General features: G+C 39.6%; 1 protein-coding gene across 4 annotated transcripts in view; it reads left to right on the forward strand.

Annotated features, from left to right (window-relative positions):
- The first annotated feature begins 345 nt into the window (after positions 1 to 345).
- Positions 346 to 16745, forward strand: part of npnta (nephronectin a) — a 57274-nt gene continuing 40874 nt past the window's right edge. For 3 of the 4 annotated variants that reach the window (XM_026171214.1, XM_026171212.1, XM_026171215.1), the window contains exons 1-2: positions 431 to 564; positions 13427 to 13527. In XM_026171214.1, the coding sequence (XP_026026999.1) occupies positions 494 to 564; positions 13427 to 13527 (172 nt within the window). In that variant the 5' untranslated portion in view covers positions 431 to 493. Of the gene's footprint in view, positions 565 to 13426; positions 13528 to 16745 lie in introns of all 4 variants that reach the window. The other variant, XM_026171216.1, reaches the window with a different exon arrangement.

The raw sequence follows: 16745 nt of genomic DNA on the forward strand, positions 1-16745 counted from the left end.
ATTTTCCACAGCGTGTAACGGAGCCACACGTGGAGCCTCTTCTTTCTCGTTAAGGTTCCGCAACTGAGTGGCTGCACACCACGGCTCTGTTGAGACTGCAGCGAGCGAAGGTCAGACTGCAGTGGGTGCTGTTGGTTGAGAGCCCGCTGCCTGAACTTGTGAGGGGAGGAAAGAAGAGAGAGGGGGGTGGGTGGGTAAGGGGCGGCTGTGCGCGCTCTTCCCGGCAGAGTGCGTCCCGCTCCACACGCGCGCGCGCGCGCACACTCATCGGAGTCACTCTGCTTCCAGGCATCGGGCTGCCTTCTCTCCTCCTGAATATCTCAGATGAACAGTCTGAAGGACGCCGTCAGACCTCTCCTGCCCGCGCACCTCCAGGAGGAAACAAACTGTGTGTTTGTTGTTGTTGTGTCGCTGTTTACTCCACAGTTTCCTACCCGGTGATTCTGGATTTACGGAGAATTGGAAACAGCGTGGGCGCGTAACTCCCGAAATCATGGAATTATGGATAAAGTTGATGTTGCTGTGCAGCTGCAGCTTTGGAGCAAGTGCAGACTTCGATGGCAGGTAGGGTCACGCAGGCTGAGAAACGAAGGCTTTTTGTGCGATAAGGCTGATTTTGATAAAGAACCCGTCAGAATGCGATTCATCCATTTGTGTGAAAACTGCGCCTTCGCTTCGAGGCGACACTTTGGTTGCGAGCTGCTGTGGATTATTTGAAGCTCTCCAAAACTGAAAGCATGTTGCTCCCGTGAAAGTGAGTGTCGAATCATATCAAGCGTCTTCGCTTTATTTATTTATTTTTTTAATTTCACGATCACAACTTTTATTTTCATTCAACAATGAATCCAAGTGCACCCCAAAGCGTCTTGTGCTTTTGCGCCTCTGAGCTTGGATTCTTTTGTAGCGCTGCAAAAAAAAATTGAAAACTGAAAATCGCATCTCGCCAAGCGATTCTCGTCTTGTGCAGACGTCAGGCTGATTATAAAGTGATGTGACAGCACATTGCCCGGCGATCATGTTCAAACACGAATCCCACGAAGTGTGTGAAGACGTGCCAGACCCCAAAGAATGCACGTGTCCGAGATTTCCATCTGCCTATAGGTGAATCTGAGTTTAGCGTGAGGGATAGTGGCTGTTTCTTCTTCTTCTTTTAGAAAAAAAGCAGCCACGCATATTGAGTTGTAATGGGTCTAACCCTTTGAACCACAGCAATTCCATCAGTCAGGATACTTATTTGCTCCTTGTCTCTGATCATTTATTAGAGAGGATCTTAACCGTGTGAAGAAGAAAAAAAACATTTTCCATCTCTTATTTTTTTTGTCATATTGAGATAGATTTCTGGAGCTCAAGTAAAAAAGCTGGACTGAAGTCCGTCCAAATGGTGAGAGTTACACAAACAAAGTGCTACTGCCAAATTTCCTACATCTCCAGCAGAGAATGCTGCCAAGTACTTTATTTTTCCTCATGTATCTCTGTCAGCCAGGCTGAGCTCCAAAGCCGAATCCTCTCCCGTGTTCAGCGTTTGTTCAAATAAATGAAAAACTTTGAAGCTTATTGGAGGTAATTGTTACTGAAACAGTATGCATGCATTTCAGAAGGCTCTGTCAGACTAACTGCCATTCCACCTGCTTGTTAATAGATTTTGACATTTGAAGTGTAGCCGTTTTTCTCTCTCTCCTTCCCTCTCCTGAGCTCTTTCAATTCACTTTCCGTCTATGTTCAAAAAGTATTGAGGAAAAAAAGCAATTTGGAGTATCAAAGGTTTCTGCAAGGCTAAAAGGGTGTCTGTGTGCGAGACAGAATAAAAGAGAGGACAGAGAATAATGCAGAGTGGTAGATTTCAGTATTTGCCACCACACATAATATTTTTATTTAGGAGATTTTTCTTCTTTCAATCACTATGGCTAATGTCTGTTTGACATGTTATGGTCTGATGAGATGTGGAGGGCCTTTACTTTAGCTCACATATTTCCTTGGTGTAATAATCATTTACTTTAACCTAGCAGCAGCATATTGTACATTATTAACATCCCTGCTGATGGAGTGGCTCGTCACCATGACCATAATTTGCAGATTTTTATGGGTATAAACTCTGGCCTGAGTCCCCGCTTCAATATTAATTCATTGAGACAATATCCCCCGAGACCGAACGCAAGCAAAAAAAACATTTATTGCCTAGTCTTCCTTACTTATTACCTTTTAGAGAGCGTTCCTAACAGGCTTATCCATCTAGTCCTGAAGGGTCCTTCACGGGCATCGTTGGCAAAATAAATTTGGTCTCCTGTAGCTGCGCGTAATGTGTTTACCCGCCTTTCTGTCTCTAAAAACTGTTTTTATTGCCACTTTTCTATTCTGCACACTCGGGAACATGTCATACAGCAGAGGAGAGTGCCGAAGTGAAAGGCAAAACATACAAAAGAGGATATACTTCCCCAGTGACATCACTAAACTGTGAAGTCTCACGCAGCACATACCAGACCTACTCAGTAATAATCCAAAGCATGGACTGGTGCCAGGTTATGTTGGTATTGTAACATCAGGCGCACATTCAGGCTTCCACGGTTTGAAAATAAGTGTGAAAACACTGGTGGATTCACCGTGTATCAGGAGCTCAGCAGGTTTCTCAGTGTTTGCTGCTGTACATGTCAATGAACGTGAAAAAGAGTGGGGCATTGTCTTTATTGCGTTCTAGCGAAATGATAAAAAGAGTCCTCTTGCTACATTTTGTATGAAAGAAACCTGGATTAAACTAATGCTGTCACACCTAACATGACATATGAGAAATTAAAAAGCTTGCAGTAAGAGAATACAGCTGATGCAGACTTTCTGTTATTACTCATATGACTGCTCCACCTGGTATTTAATCTTCTTGTCATTTTCTTAAAGCAAACAGGACAGCGTGGGAGTGGAAAAAACTTTGTATTGGAATAAGTGCTCCACGGGCAGTGAAACCCTTACAGATTGCTGCCACTTGTCTCGATAATTATAAGAAATGAAAAAAAGGTTTCGGTATATATAACTCAGGTATACGGACCAATCAATGTACAAAAACAGAAGAGAATAGAAAATAGTTCCAGCAAGGTTAAGCCCCGAGGTTTTCTGTTGGCAGAGTCTGCAGCACAGTAGACCGTGTGAACAGCCAGTTGTACAGTGTAACGCAGTTTAACATTGATAAATACATAAGTATATATTGTTAACCAGCAAAGAGAAGTCTTTGACCGTTTTGACATCACTTGTAGCAGATAAAATAATCTGTTAAGCTCTTTTTTCTTTTTTGCCAAAGACTGTTTGCAGTGTTTGAGCTTGTTTCTGTGAATCCTTACAGAATTTACTGTAACAAAAGTGCTAAATGAAGTCCGCGTTAATAAGGAAAGAAAAAGAGTGAGCTCTATCACATTTTAAGATTGAGATAGATATTTGTAATTTTAAGGTAAATTAATGCTTTCAGTCATAAGCCTCAGTCACCTAATCACACACACATTCCTGCAGCTGTTTTTTCTGTGCCTAAGGTACGGTGGCCTTGAGAGGTCAAACGCACTGCAACTTAAAAAAATACCAGCAAATAGAAAAATACTTCAAAAGCACACAAAACACAATTGAAGTTGAATAAAAACACAAAGAAGCCAGTTGCCCTGCGACAGACTGGAGACCTGTCAAGGCTGTACCCGTCTCTTGCCCTATGGTAGCTGGCATAGGCTCCAGCCCCTCCCCCGCGACCCTGACTTGGATGAGCAGAAGAGTGTGAATGAAAAGCTCACAACAGAAGATACGTGAGCTTTGGGAAGACAATAATGGAAAACTAATAATAACAAGGATACATCCACAATATTATCATGTGATCAGAACAGATATAACCTTCATCTTTTTCTCCCTCACAACACAGAAGAGTCCTCTGTTTCTTTTAAGCACGTCTCAGTGCGATGCTTTGCATCACATTTCCTCCACAATCACTTCCTTAATTATTTGTGTGCTTTTGCAGCATTTTTCTTTAATTCGCTGGTGTTTTCTAAAGTTGGAGTCGATCCCTAAGGGCCACCGTACTCAGCACTCTTTGATTTTCACACTCACACCTCCTCGACACACATCGGGGGCAGCTGTGGCTTCAGTACTTTGCCCAAGTTAGACAAGTCAGGGATCAAACCACCAACCGTTTAACTGGTAGATGACCCTGCCTACCATCTAATCCACAACCACCCCACCCTCTTGTAAACAGCATCATTAAAGGTGGTAGAGTTTGATTTTTTTTTCTCAGCCACACAGTGAATACTGTCCATTAGGCTTTTAATGGCAGATGGATAAACCGACTAATTGCTCATTCTAAATATAAATCTTTGCCTCAGATATGAGTCAATGATGCCGCTGATAGGTTGGGCTGAAGCGGTTAATTAAGACAGCAGACTCCTTTTGACTCCACAAAGTCCTGCTTTCATCTGAGCTCGGCAGGTTCGAGCAAGTCTCTAATGCTGATGAAGAATTCAACATCTGTGGTTGTTTGTGATAAAAATCCAGTCAGAAATCCTGCATTGCATACTTTAGGGGTCACGGATGGATGATAGCTTGATTAGATTATCATCGCTATGAATGCAGACCATGTAAGTTCATGGACCTGGATTATTCACGCTCTGTATTGCTCCTCTGTGAGCCATAGACTGACTCAGCTCTTCGCTGTCAGGAAAAGGATAGTGGCCAGCTATGAATCCATTTGTAAAACAATGGAAGAAGGATGGTGTCACCACAGTGGATATCAACCTGTCATGTTCTGAAGGAACAACCTTGTCTTATACTCTGTACTTGAGAAGAGTTGTCACACAGCATGCATGAAGGGTAATAATTATCTGCTTGAGTTCCTTCAAGGCTTAGTGCAATTTGGGATCATTATTCAGGGCTTCAGGGTAATAAATGCAGGTATTATGCTCACGTCCATTTGATATGCCAGCTTTTCATTCAGTAGAATAAGGCAGAGGACAAGATACATATGAGAAAAAAAGGTCTCCTCTATTGTGCAGTGTTACTGTAGTTCCCATTGTTGATTGTGGTAAGTCCTAATTTGCAACCCATGAATGTTTCAGAAAGTTCAAATGTGACATTGCCGTGGCGTTGCGATGATTAAACAGGGTGCTGATGAACTGCATTAAACCCTCAGTTTCAAGTTCAGATTGTGTAGAATTGCACAACTGCTGTAGAGTAAATTCATAGATTAGTGAAAACACGAAATATGTTATACTAATTCATATACATATACTGTATCAGTGTGTAGGAAGAAAACATTTGAAGGGAGATGGTTAATTTAATAATCCTCAACCTGTTGCATCTCAGCAGATTCTTGTATCATTGCTCCAACTGCACTGAACAAGCAGCCCACCATCCTCGTAGGAGTTAATACTCATAATGCACTTTTGTTCATCATTTCCTTTTTCTTTTTTCTTGTGCGTGTGTGGTTGCATCATCTATCTGCTGTTTGCATAATGTTAATTTCACATTTCATTGACCTCTATCTCCTTTGGATATCCACACACAGAAATGAATAGTGCTTCAGCTAATGATTGTCTACATTATTTATCTGTTTCTTGATTAAATATTTTGGTCAAAATGTCAGAAAAATATGGGGGGGTTGCAGCGGCTTTTTAATTTATTTTGTTAAACCAACATTCCACAACAGAAATATATTTACTGTCAGACAGGAATTAGAGAAAACCATTAAATGTCCACTTCTCTTGGCTCTTTTGCTTATGGAAAATTGAATCCCATCCATTATAAAAATGCTCTTCCAGTCATCTGCTGTAATTGATTATTCAATACCAGAGAATGCAAGGAGACTCTAGCCAGTGTTTGCAATTGAAACAATCAGTCGCGTGCACCATATAAATTAAGAAGTCTGCCAGTCATTTCCCCCACATCTTCTCTCTGTTACCTGGCTGCATTTTATTACTGACTTTCTCATCCTGCTCCTTAAAAACATTAACAAAAACAAAAGAAAAACGCTACAGACCTATTTCCAAATTTTAAATTATTTATACAATTTTTGAAAATGTTACCAACTTCCAGTTGCTCCAGCTATTTTTTTTCATTAACACTCGTGGGTCTTTGTGCAATACATACAAGAGGAATGAACAATCTCTAAAATGTTGATCCATGAACCTGTTCACTTTCACAAATCAGGTAAAATGCAGTTTTCAGACATAATTACATAAGAAATAGTCATTTGTGAAATGAGACTTCCTAAACATCAGTTAATTTACATGAAAAAAAAATGTCGTTATATTTACCTTTATCTCTAAAAACATTGTCCTCTAAGGTTCCTAAATTACAGAAACATTAATTCAACACAGCAGCACGTGGTAAATGGACTGGTTCATACATAGCACTTTTCTACTCTACTTAAGTGCTCTATACAACATGTCTCATTCACCCATTCACACACATATTATAAAACTCTTTTTTCTAGATCACAGTGCTTTCTATCTAACAGTCACACCACTCTACTAATCTACTGTATAGATTAGTGGTATAGATTCATTTAATCATGGACATTAAATTGAACCTTTTTTCAGATTTTGAAAAAAACCATACAGGGTTTAGAATCAAACATGTTTTAGTAGCAGCTGTTGTGTTTTTTCTTCAAGCTCATTCTGGGTCAGTGGACTTTTGTGTGAGAGGAAGAATACACTGAGAATCTAAATATGATATTATACATACTTTAATAAATAAGATATCACACAGGAGTTGTGAAAAGTTTGTAAAATCTGCAATCTCTTGAAATAAGTAGGATAAATGCTACACAATGTAATATTTTAACAGTAAAAATGAAGCTCAAGCAGAGACTGATACAAGGTTAGAAGAGCTTCATTTGGGAAAAGGTGTCTCCCTTTGAAAAATAAATCAACATATTCAGATTATTTCTTCATTAATTTGTCAAAAAGCCTCTTAAAATTCAGATATTCATCAACATCAACCACCCAAAACCTTTGTAAATTTTACCCTCTCGACAACCCTACCATGTATTTGGATACATTAATTGGGTTCTCGGTTCATCTACCCACTTTGTTCTGTTTATCCATTTTGGGGTCACGGGCGGGAACCTATCCCAGCTGCCATAGGGCAAGAGGGGGGTACAACCTGGACAGATTGCCAGTCTGTCACAGGGATAACACAGTGAACCAGGAAATAATTCACACTCACATTCATACTTGTGTGCAGTTTATTTGGTTTCTGCTTGGTTAAAATATGTTTGTTTGAATAATATTTAACAATAGTTTATTGCATTTCAACCAGGTGTCCTAGTTTATAATATTTTGGAGACTCTAGAGTTTTATTTTTATTTTATGAAACTAGGTTAGTTAACAAAATAATTGATATATAAATGGAAGAGGAGTGGTCCTAATATTGATCCCTGTGGGACTCCATATATAGTGTTACTTTGCATATTGCATATTTCATTTAGAGTTTTTCCTTTCTACTGATCATTACCAAAATCTGTCTGTACTGCACACTGGCATTGCCCATTCTTCATGGATCCGAGACCTGGGACATCCTCAAGCACGACGTCAACAAGCTCGTGGTCTTCCAAATGCACTGTTTGCGTCATATTCTCCGAGTGGCCCTCGTGACTGTTTCAACAACAGCGCAATACGTAGTCAATATCACCAGAAGCTCTCAATGGAAGAGCTGATCCAGAAGCGACGACTGCAGTGGTTTGACCACATCTGCCGCATGAGGAACCATCGCCTGCCATATCGCCTCCTGCTGCAGTAGCACCCTGCCCACTGCAGAATCAAGTGTGACGCGCCCAAGAAGATTTGGATCAAGCAAATTGAAGACGATCTTAAACAATGACGTCTAAACCTTGAGCAAGCAAAGGCCAAGGCCAGAGTCCGCAAGGCCTGGAAGTGCATCGTTGACCAAGATGGAAACCCTACGGCACCCACAGAGACGTATTGGCTTTGCCAACCGCCAGCTTGTGAGAAAAGAAGAAAGAAAGATACATATTTTTAAACCAAATATTCAAAATCTAGGAGTCTGAAGTCTCGGAAATATTTTGCAATGGATATGAAATCAAACACTTTTAAAAAACCAAGGAAGAATGTGCCAGTTTTATCAATAGATCATTGTGGGGTTTTTTTTGGTTTTGTTCAAGAACAGAGATACAAGTGCTTCTGTTTTTTTCTAAAGCCATATTGTGGTGGTATTCAATCTGTTATACATGTACACATATATATTGTTTTGTCACCATTGACAATCTTTGTATCTCAGGTACAATTTTACTATGAATACCATCCATATCCACTGTATGGGAACTTTTCATGCTTGTGATGCTTTGAAGATGTATTTTTATCAGCTGGTGTCAAGAAGAAAGACTTTAAATAATTTCCTTGAAGATTTGTTTACAAGTAGGGCTGGGCCATATCATACCGTTCACGGTAATACCGGTATAATGTTGGGCAACGACAAGAAAATGAAATATCGCCATAGAATATGGGTAAAACCCGCATGCGCAGTGCCTTTGTTTTCATACGCACATGGCGGAAAAAGCATGGCGGCGACGGAGAATGAGAAGGTCGAAAGCAGATCGTTGAATGAAACGAATGAACCAGAATTGGTTTGTAAAAATGCTGCAACTTCAGTGGTGTAGAACTGGTTTAGCTTTCGTCCATCAGATACACAACAAAGCACTATTTTTGGTAGAGCATGCTAGCGGGCCGTCGTTATTACCCTGTTTTTGGGAAAATACGGCACACTTAAAATCAATCCTTTGATTTTTCTGAAAATCGACAGTGCCCCTTATAATCCCGTGTGCCTTATGTATGAATTCTGGTTGTGTTTACTGACCTCGAAACGATTTTATGTCGTACACGGTGCTCGAAAATCTGTCAAATGTTCCAGTACGACTTTGCTAAGCTACGAACCCGCACCGCTTGATGGATTGTCGGAGCATTGCGGCTATCGTAGGCAGGAGCCTCGCGGAGTGATACGTACTGCTCTTCAACATGATGTTACTGTATTGTGTGTGTATAACCTCTTTTTAAGTTTTGTGGATATTATACACGTTTATGCTGAGGATATGTCGGCCAATTTCCACTGGAAATGCCTTTTGGTTAAACTGTCAGCAAGGAATTTGCATTTGCACTGTTACATTTTTATATAACTTTAATGCACATAAAAAACAGCTGCTTGTTTAAGTGAAAATACATTGATGGGTTTTTTGCACTAATAAAATTGTGGAGTTGTAAAGCATTTTGTCTAGTGTCAATTATATCGTTATCGCAAATTTTCAAATGTATATCGTGATAAATATTTTTGGTCATATCGCCCTGCTCTACTTACAAGTGTTGCCCTCAGGAGGATTAATAGCTTGAGAAAGATTTTCTCCTATGAAGATAAAATAGTCAAAACTGTTTGGGAGATTTTCAATGTTTAAATTATTTCTGGCATTTTGCTCGACTCTGGTGTGAAGGAGCACATTTATTTTTGTGATCCCAGCTGAGGACTTCAAGCACCTTCCAGCATCACTTCTGATCGCTGTGTGAAGATATAATAAGCTCAGTATAATGTGTTAGCTTACTCGTATGTGTGTTTGTTTATTTTTGTTTTAATTTATTTCTTTGTTTCTATCTCTTACATTTTTAAAATAGTGTATGTAAATTATGTTCTTTAAAAAAAAAATCAGTTTTAAAATACCCATTGTTAGCTGTTTTTGTTCAGATTTCCTCCATCATGTCTCATGATCATTTCAGATATGATAGAGATTATAGAGTCAGTTATTTCATCAATTACAGTGTTACATGTAGCATGCAAATCTTTTTGTAACTAAAGTATGAATCCCACATTTTAGCGTGAGGACATTTTTAACAGGTTTTTTCAGTAGTATTTAGCTTTTTCACTTTTATTTTTAGCTCTAACTTGTCAATCTTTTAAAAAAAAGATCAGTGAAGAGTAGCAGAGGAAAATGTTGTGCAATATTTCAGAGGATTACACCAGAGTCAATACAAGCATTGTGAATATTTGTGACGATATTACTGATGGTTGACTTACTAAATTCAGTTTCTTTAGTAGGGAAAAGGGATGAAGAATATTTTAGGATTTATATTTAACTGTGTGCCAATATTAAAATCTCAAGAATAAAACAACTTTCCTTTATGTAATGTAAGAGTTCAACCAGTTTCATGTTAAAAATGTGCAGATACTACTGCTACTATTAGTTTTTTTTTCTCCAATTATTACATTGATCTTGATATATAAAGCACATGAATAGCCATCACTGATGTCACATAAGTCAGTTATATAGGTGTATAGGCAGACCAGCTGCTTCTGACTGATGTCAAAGCAATGCTCTTCAAATACTTGCAACATATATCATAAAGGTCCATAAAAAGTTTGATATGATAGGTCCAGTGGCTGTTTTTGTTACCTTCCTCTTTGTCGCTTACCAGACCATCAGACGTGCATATTATTATTTATGCCACCACACACAGCTGGACATACTTTTAAACACATTTCATTATTGTCTAGATTCTGTTACAAACATTTCCTCAATCTCTATCAGTGAATAAATAAATAAATTGCCATTGCTTTCTGCCATCTTAATCTTCTCTCAGTTACACTTCTGAAGCTCGCCTTTTACTCATTACCTTCTGGCTCCGTCTCCAATTACAGCAGCTTGTCTGTTAACAGAAACTAGTTATGGATCATTTACAACATTCACATTAGCCAGACCCTGCACAGAGCAGAGGGGTTGAGCCTTTACTCTAGTGATTGGCCCTTAATCTCCCTTTTCCCATTTGAAATTTAAAAATGACTATCATTGTGTGTTTTACAAAGCCCTGTATATCTAAAAAATGTCGAGTTTTTGCTCTTGTCATCTTCATCATGGCACAACGCGTGTGTGCTGAAGATTATGACGTGAACATGAAAATATGCTTTTGTAATAAAACTGTCAGAAATAAAAATGAAAACTGTTACGATACTAAATCTGCACATCCACGGGAGTCATTCGATGTGATAATTACTTTGCAGGCTGCAAACGAATGTGAGGCCATTAGGTTATATGGGAACAGGTGCAGCCGAAGCAGCATAAATGCCTTCCACTTGATGCCTCCATATTCTAAGGTGGTGATTGCCTTGTGCAGCAATTAACAAGAGCTTTCAAAACATCAGGATGAAATCCGCCTCCAGTCGCCAAATCCAAATATCACTGAAATGTCAAAGGAGGTTGTCAGATGTTTTGAGAGGTGTCAACGAGCAGGGTTTTTGCCTCATGCAGAAGCATCTTTAATTTGTTTTATGCAGCAAGCTTCTAGTGTGGAAGGGGAGGCAGGTTGAGAAATGTGGCTGCTGTCCAGACCGTTCCTATTCTTTCCTTTCCTCTTTTACTGCTTTCATGCAATTCTTTTCATTTGTTTCCTCTCTTCTGGTTTTGCTTCCTTTTCCTTCCCCTCCTCATTTCCTCACCCATACTGTGTGCTTCACTGACTGACTTCCCGCTCACCAGGCAGCAGACAAACATTTTCCCTGGATCTGCCACTCTCACTTAGCATCCGTCTGTTTTTTGTTTTTTTTCTCCAAAGAGGTGATTGGCAGCAGGGGCAAGCATTAGCATTTCCTCATCTTGGCATAGAGGCACTAACAGGCAGGGATAGCAGCAGAGGATGTGCCTTGAATACTGAGCGACAACCTCACTTTCTCATTGAGAGACAAAAAGAAAGTGTCTTTTGTGTGAAGCACGTAAAGGAAGTGAACTTCTCCTTTGTTTTGTGCAGGATTACAGCGTTTTCCAGCTCTTCTGTGCAATTAAAACCTTCTTATTGTATTGGATTTACTCAGTGATCTGTGCAAACCTCCTCATGTGCTTCACACCTCCTATAAATGACGATAAAAATGTCCCACTGGTTAAAAACATTGTCATCTTTATTTGAAGAAAGAGGGAAAAAACAGTCAGCTGCAACAAATCTTCCCTATCCACTGATTCGTTTATTATTGTTTCAGATTTTAGGTAGCATATGAGCGCCAGGCTCTTAAAGAATGTGCCTTGGATTTTCTTCAGTATCCTTAAATGGGCTCATTCCTTCACTCTATTCTCGCCATAAATATGTGGTCGGCCCTCGTACAGATAAAAAAGGTAATCCACATACGCGGTCTGCCAAGAAGCTATTTCTTGCTCTGAACAGAATGGAGCAGAGTGTAACAAAAATATCCGGCTCTAATTTCTCATAGAGGAACTGTTGTGTTTGGGGAAATAACCTACTTTAGAATGTGTATAAGAACTAATACCTACCTATCATCTCTGTGTAGCAGAGATAATACCATCTTCAAGTGTCATGGAGTTGCCATTTTGGAGGCAAATATTGTATTTTCAAGGACAACCGGAAGCGCGTAGTCCCTAATCTTTTCCAGGAGCTCCCGAAAGCCAAGTGAACACAGCAGTAATGTGGTGTTGTCAGATGTGCGTGTCAGCGGCGTAGCGATGCACGCACTGAAGGCTAAATTCAAATCGGGCCTGGCAGGCTTTCAATACAGGTCTCCAGTTTGACATTAACGAAACCAACACGAGCTGATGTGCTGTCAGTTTTGTTTCCATGATTCGGAGATAATCTGCTATGGCGAAGCGGTGAAAAGTCAGTCTTCGACTTTCTGACACTTGTCACTTTCACCCCCTTCAGATATTTGAGAAGCAAAGTGGCAAATGTTTTCTGTTTACCACTTTTCAAACGTAACTCTTTTGCTGCCGCTGTTTCTTTGTGTTACACAAACAGAGTATCTGATTTATTTTTATAAAAAGGGAGTGAAATTGAGAGACAGCACCCCGGAGTCCTCAATAAATGAGATTTGTCATCACATTCTGACATTAATAAACAAATAGACATCACTTAAAGTGGACTGTTTTAGGATTGTGATTGATGCATAATCAAAGAGCTGTTATGCACTGAAACTTTTTTCTCCCCACATTAGTCAAGCGAAGCCAGTTTTATTTTTCGCCCTAATGAATTTAAATCATAATAAAGGGTTTTAAATCTGTTCAGAAACCTTATCCATCTTCATGCTCTACATTTAGATGAGGAAATTAAACATTAGAAAAAAATCTATCAAGAAAGACCCGGCTTTCTTTATTTGTTATTATTCATGCATTTTGCAGTAGTGCTTAATCTACCTGATGTGAACATAACTGTACTCGTTTGTTTCGTGTGTGTCTATTTTCATTGCTGTACCTGCAATTAGTATGACTGCCATAAGTGCTCACTGTACCTAGTGGTTAAAAAGCCTTTTTTTTATTTAAATAGTCTTTAAATGTATCTTCTGGTTCTTTTTCTTTGCAGCAGGAAAATGACTCATGAAAGCTCTGAATCACACACCCTTCCCCTTCCAAACAATGTAAAAAGGCTTTTCATTAAGGTGTTTTAATTGGCTGTGAACCTATTATGTTATCCACTCACAGGTGGCCACGGCAGATGGCATCATCCAATGGCCTGTGTCGATATGGGGCCCGTGTGGACTGCTGCTGGGGATGGACTCGTCGCTCCTGGGGTCACTGCCAGCGTGAGTGCCACCGTGCCCGCTGCTGGTGCTGCTCGGAGGGTGGGGAGCAAAACGGGAGCTAACAAGGTTGCGGGGTTTCAAGCTAGAGGGAGGAGGGAGAGGTCATAGATGCTGTTAAACTGTGGATATACTGCAAAGGCTTGGGGAAACGCGCAGACACACATACACATGCAGATTGTCTCAACGGAAACACATGCAGCTAATGGAGCATTGCACCTGGAACAATCTTTGAGTAAAGATTGATGATGATCGCTGGTGGAGCGGCAGAGGTTTACATTCACACTGCGGGTGGCCTTAATGAGCGAGACTATAGCTGCAGGTGGACACATTCAAAGGGGAGATAGGAGATTGATTATAGATTACAAGTGTGCAAACATAAGCTTGCCGGCAGTGCATGAACAAGTAAAAAAAACCAAACAAACAGTGATGTTAACATAATCCATGGTGTTGTCAGGTGCACATAACTTGACTCATCAGGATTCAGAGGATGTGTCCTGTCATTGTGTAACACTGAATGCTTCATCTCACATTATCAACATATTTACTCCATGCTACTGAGGGATGTGTGAATATACCAGTGGATTTTAGACACTGGCTGGGTGCCTCACAAATATCAGACCCTTTGCATGGCTTGGTGGCTCTGATGGTACGCCTGCTGCTTTGCTGTGGACATTTAATAAAAGAAAAGGGGTAACACATCAACAGGCCTTTTCCACGGCAAGAATTTACCAAGCGGCTATTAAAAAGGTTAGAGAAGTGGGTATGCTTATTCGCTTCCTTGCCAAGAGAAAATCAATAGCGCTCTCATCCTGTGTGTGTGCTAAGCCAACAGCTGGCTAGTTTAGATAAGCAAAAAGCCAGGGCAAAAGACCTCACATGGGCCATTACGAAGAAGTATACGCTCAAGCCCTGGAGATGAAACCCATGAGGTACAATGTGTTAATGATGATCTTTAAAGATTCTAGATGTTTCTTAACTAACTGGAGCAATTTCATCCATGTATTAACATGAATACGCTGCCCGTTAATTACTACAAAAGCTTACTGTTTACATTCATGTTATGTCCAGCCTTTTTCGTGCTTTCACATTATTGGTGCCTATACAGCATGTACATATGGCTGATTCTGCTGAGCTGAGCTGAACTACTGAGAGGTTGCACACTAGCTTTGTGTTGGCCCATTTGAATGGTAATTTGAGCATACAGGTCTTCTGGAATTCCCCCAAATTAATGACCAAATGGATCAAATTCTGATAACACCAAGGATCTCTATATTGGGGGAAAATCCATTTTGTTTCCAGTATGTATCACATGATACTAACGGAAATTGTGCGACATAGTTGTCTGGCCTTGGTTTCCTTCTGTTGTCCAGCTTTATGAGAAACTACACTAACGTTTTTGGTTACAGATATGTGAGCGGTGATCAGGGAGGCACCGATCCAGCTACTTCCAGCTCTCATCCAATGCAGTCACCTTGGCTTAAGCCACTGCTGAGTTAATAATGATAAATTAATAAGCTGTCAGGAAGAATAGTAATTTTTCAGGCAACGCTCAGCTTACAAAAGTCAGATGAAGTGAAATAACAAAATGTTACGTCTCCATACGTTCAGCAAAGGCTTCTAAAGACGCATTCTGCTGAACATAACCGCAGAGAGAGCAAGTCAGGGAAAGAAAACATCTTCATCTGAGCTTCTCAGTCATATCAACTTACTCGATCGTAGTTTGCTAGTAAATTAAAAACCGATGCAAATATATACAAATAAATAAATATAAATAAAAACTGTTGTTGTGAAATGCCTCGAAATATTTCACACTTTGCTGTTAGCTTCCTCTAAGCTAAGTTAGCTGCACCACTAGCAACCTGTGTGGTGCTGGAGATGTCATAAAACTAAACTGATTGGATCTGCCTTAAATCAGCTCGTTGTCATTTAAAAACAAATCTAAATATATCAGGGTGTGAATTCCTAGCAGCAACAGTCTTCTCAACTAAGAAAACCCATGTTAGCAAGAAACAATGTCAGTATTTGCTACAATGTTAGCTGCTAGCTAAGCTTTTATTTCTCTAATCTCATCCGAATTTTGGAAATGAACCGGATGCGGTACAAACACTAAATCAACATTACAACAAACATAAGGCAAGTTTTTATTTTTGATATTCAATATATGTTTAGGTTCCCCCCCCCCCACACACACACACATATTTATTTAAAAGACTTAGCCTGATTTTCATTTGGTTGTGTATAAAATGAAAGAAAATAAACATAATTCTTTTATATATTGCTGTCTTTTTATTGGCATATAATATTTCAAAATTATGCCTTATTTTCAAATAAAGAATAACATTACAATGTTTGTAAAATAAAGTGGAAAGGAAAGGCAGGACCTCACACAACTTGAGATTGTTAAGTTCCTGCTGTGGAAAAGGGCCAAGAGATGTTTCTAACTGGGCACATATTTATTGCTTTTTGAAATAATGTTTAATTCACTCAACAGTTGACTCATTTTGTGTTTCTCATTGCTTAAATTACCATATTTTGATGTGTTTTCTCATTTGTTGAAGCTCACCATGCCATGCTAATTTTATTCACTGTATTTTGTGTTTTTTTTGGTTTGTTTAATAGAAAATATGCCACACGCTGTTTGTTGAGTCCAAAGGTCCATTATTGCTAATCTGAAAGATTTTTAAGCCTTTGAGTTTAGCAGCTGTTTTTCACTCCCATTACATGTAAAAGAGTTTTTGTTCTAAAGAACACGAACAGTGTTCCTTGAGTTCATCAATGCACTGTTTTTGTATTCCTTTGCAGCCTAGGCAGATTAACCTAAGGTCTTTTCTTTTATCCACCTCTTTCTTTGCGTCTATTAGTAACAAAATATGATAATGTTGCTCTTACATAAACACTTGGAGCAAGTCATGATAATCGTTTAGAGGACGGAACTAAACTCGCAGCTTGAGGGGGTTTGATTTCACGGCTGGAATTTGAAATAGTTTTTATACTGTAGCTGACCTTGTTCAAAAACACCTCCTACCTTTTCCCAAGGCCTTGACACTTGAACTAGAAAATCTGTGCTGGAATGATACAGGAAAAATCACCACTGTTTCAAATGTATTTGTTTGAACACAGAGCCAAATTCAGCAGTAATCCTGGCAGGAGTGAGCCATCTCAGTGCCCAGTACTTCCCAGTGCATTTGTACTGGGCTCTCTGCCTTTACAGCTTCCCA

Source organism: Astatotilapia calliptera, chromosome 6, assembly GCF_900246225.1.
Source record: "Astatotilapia calliptera chromosome 6, fAstCal1.2, whole genome shotgun sequence".
NCBI lineage: Eukaryota > Metazoa > Chordata > Actinopteri > Cichliformes > Cichlidae > Astatotilapia > Astatotilapia calliptera.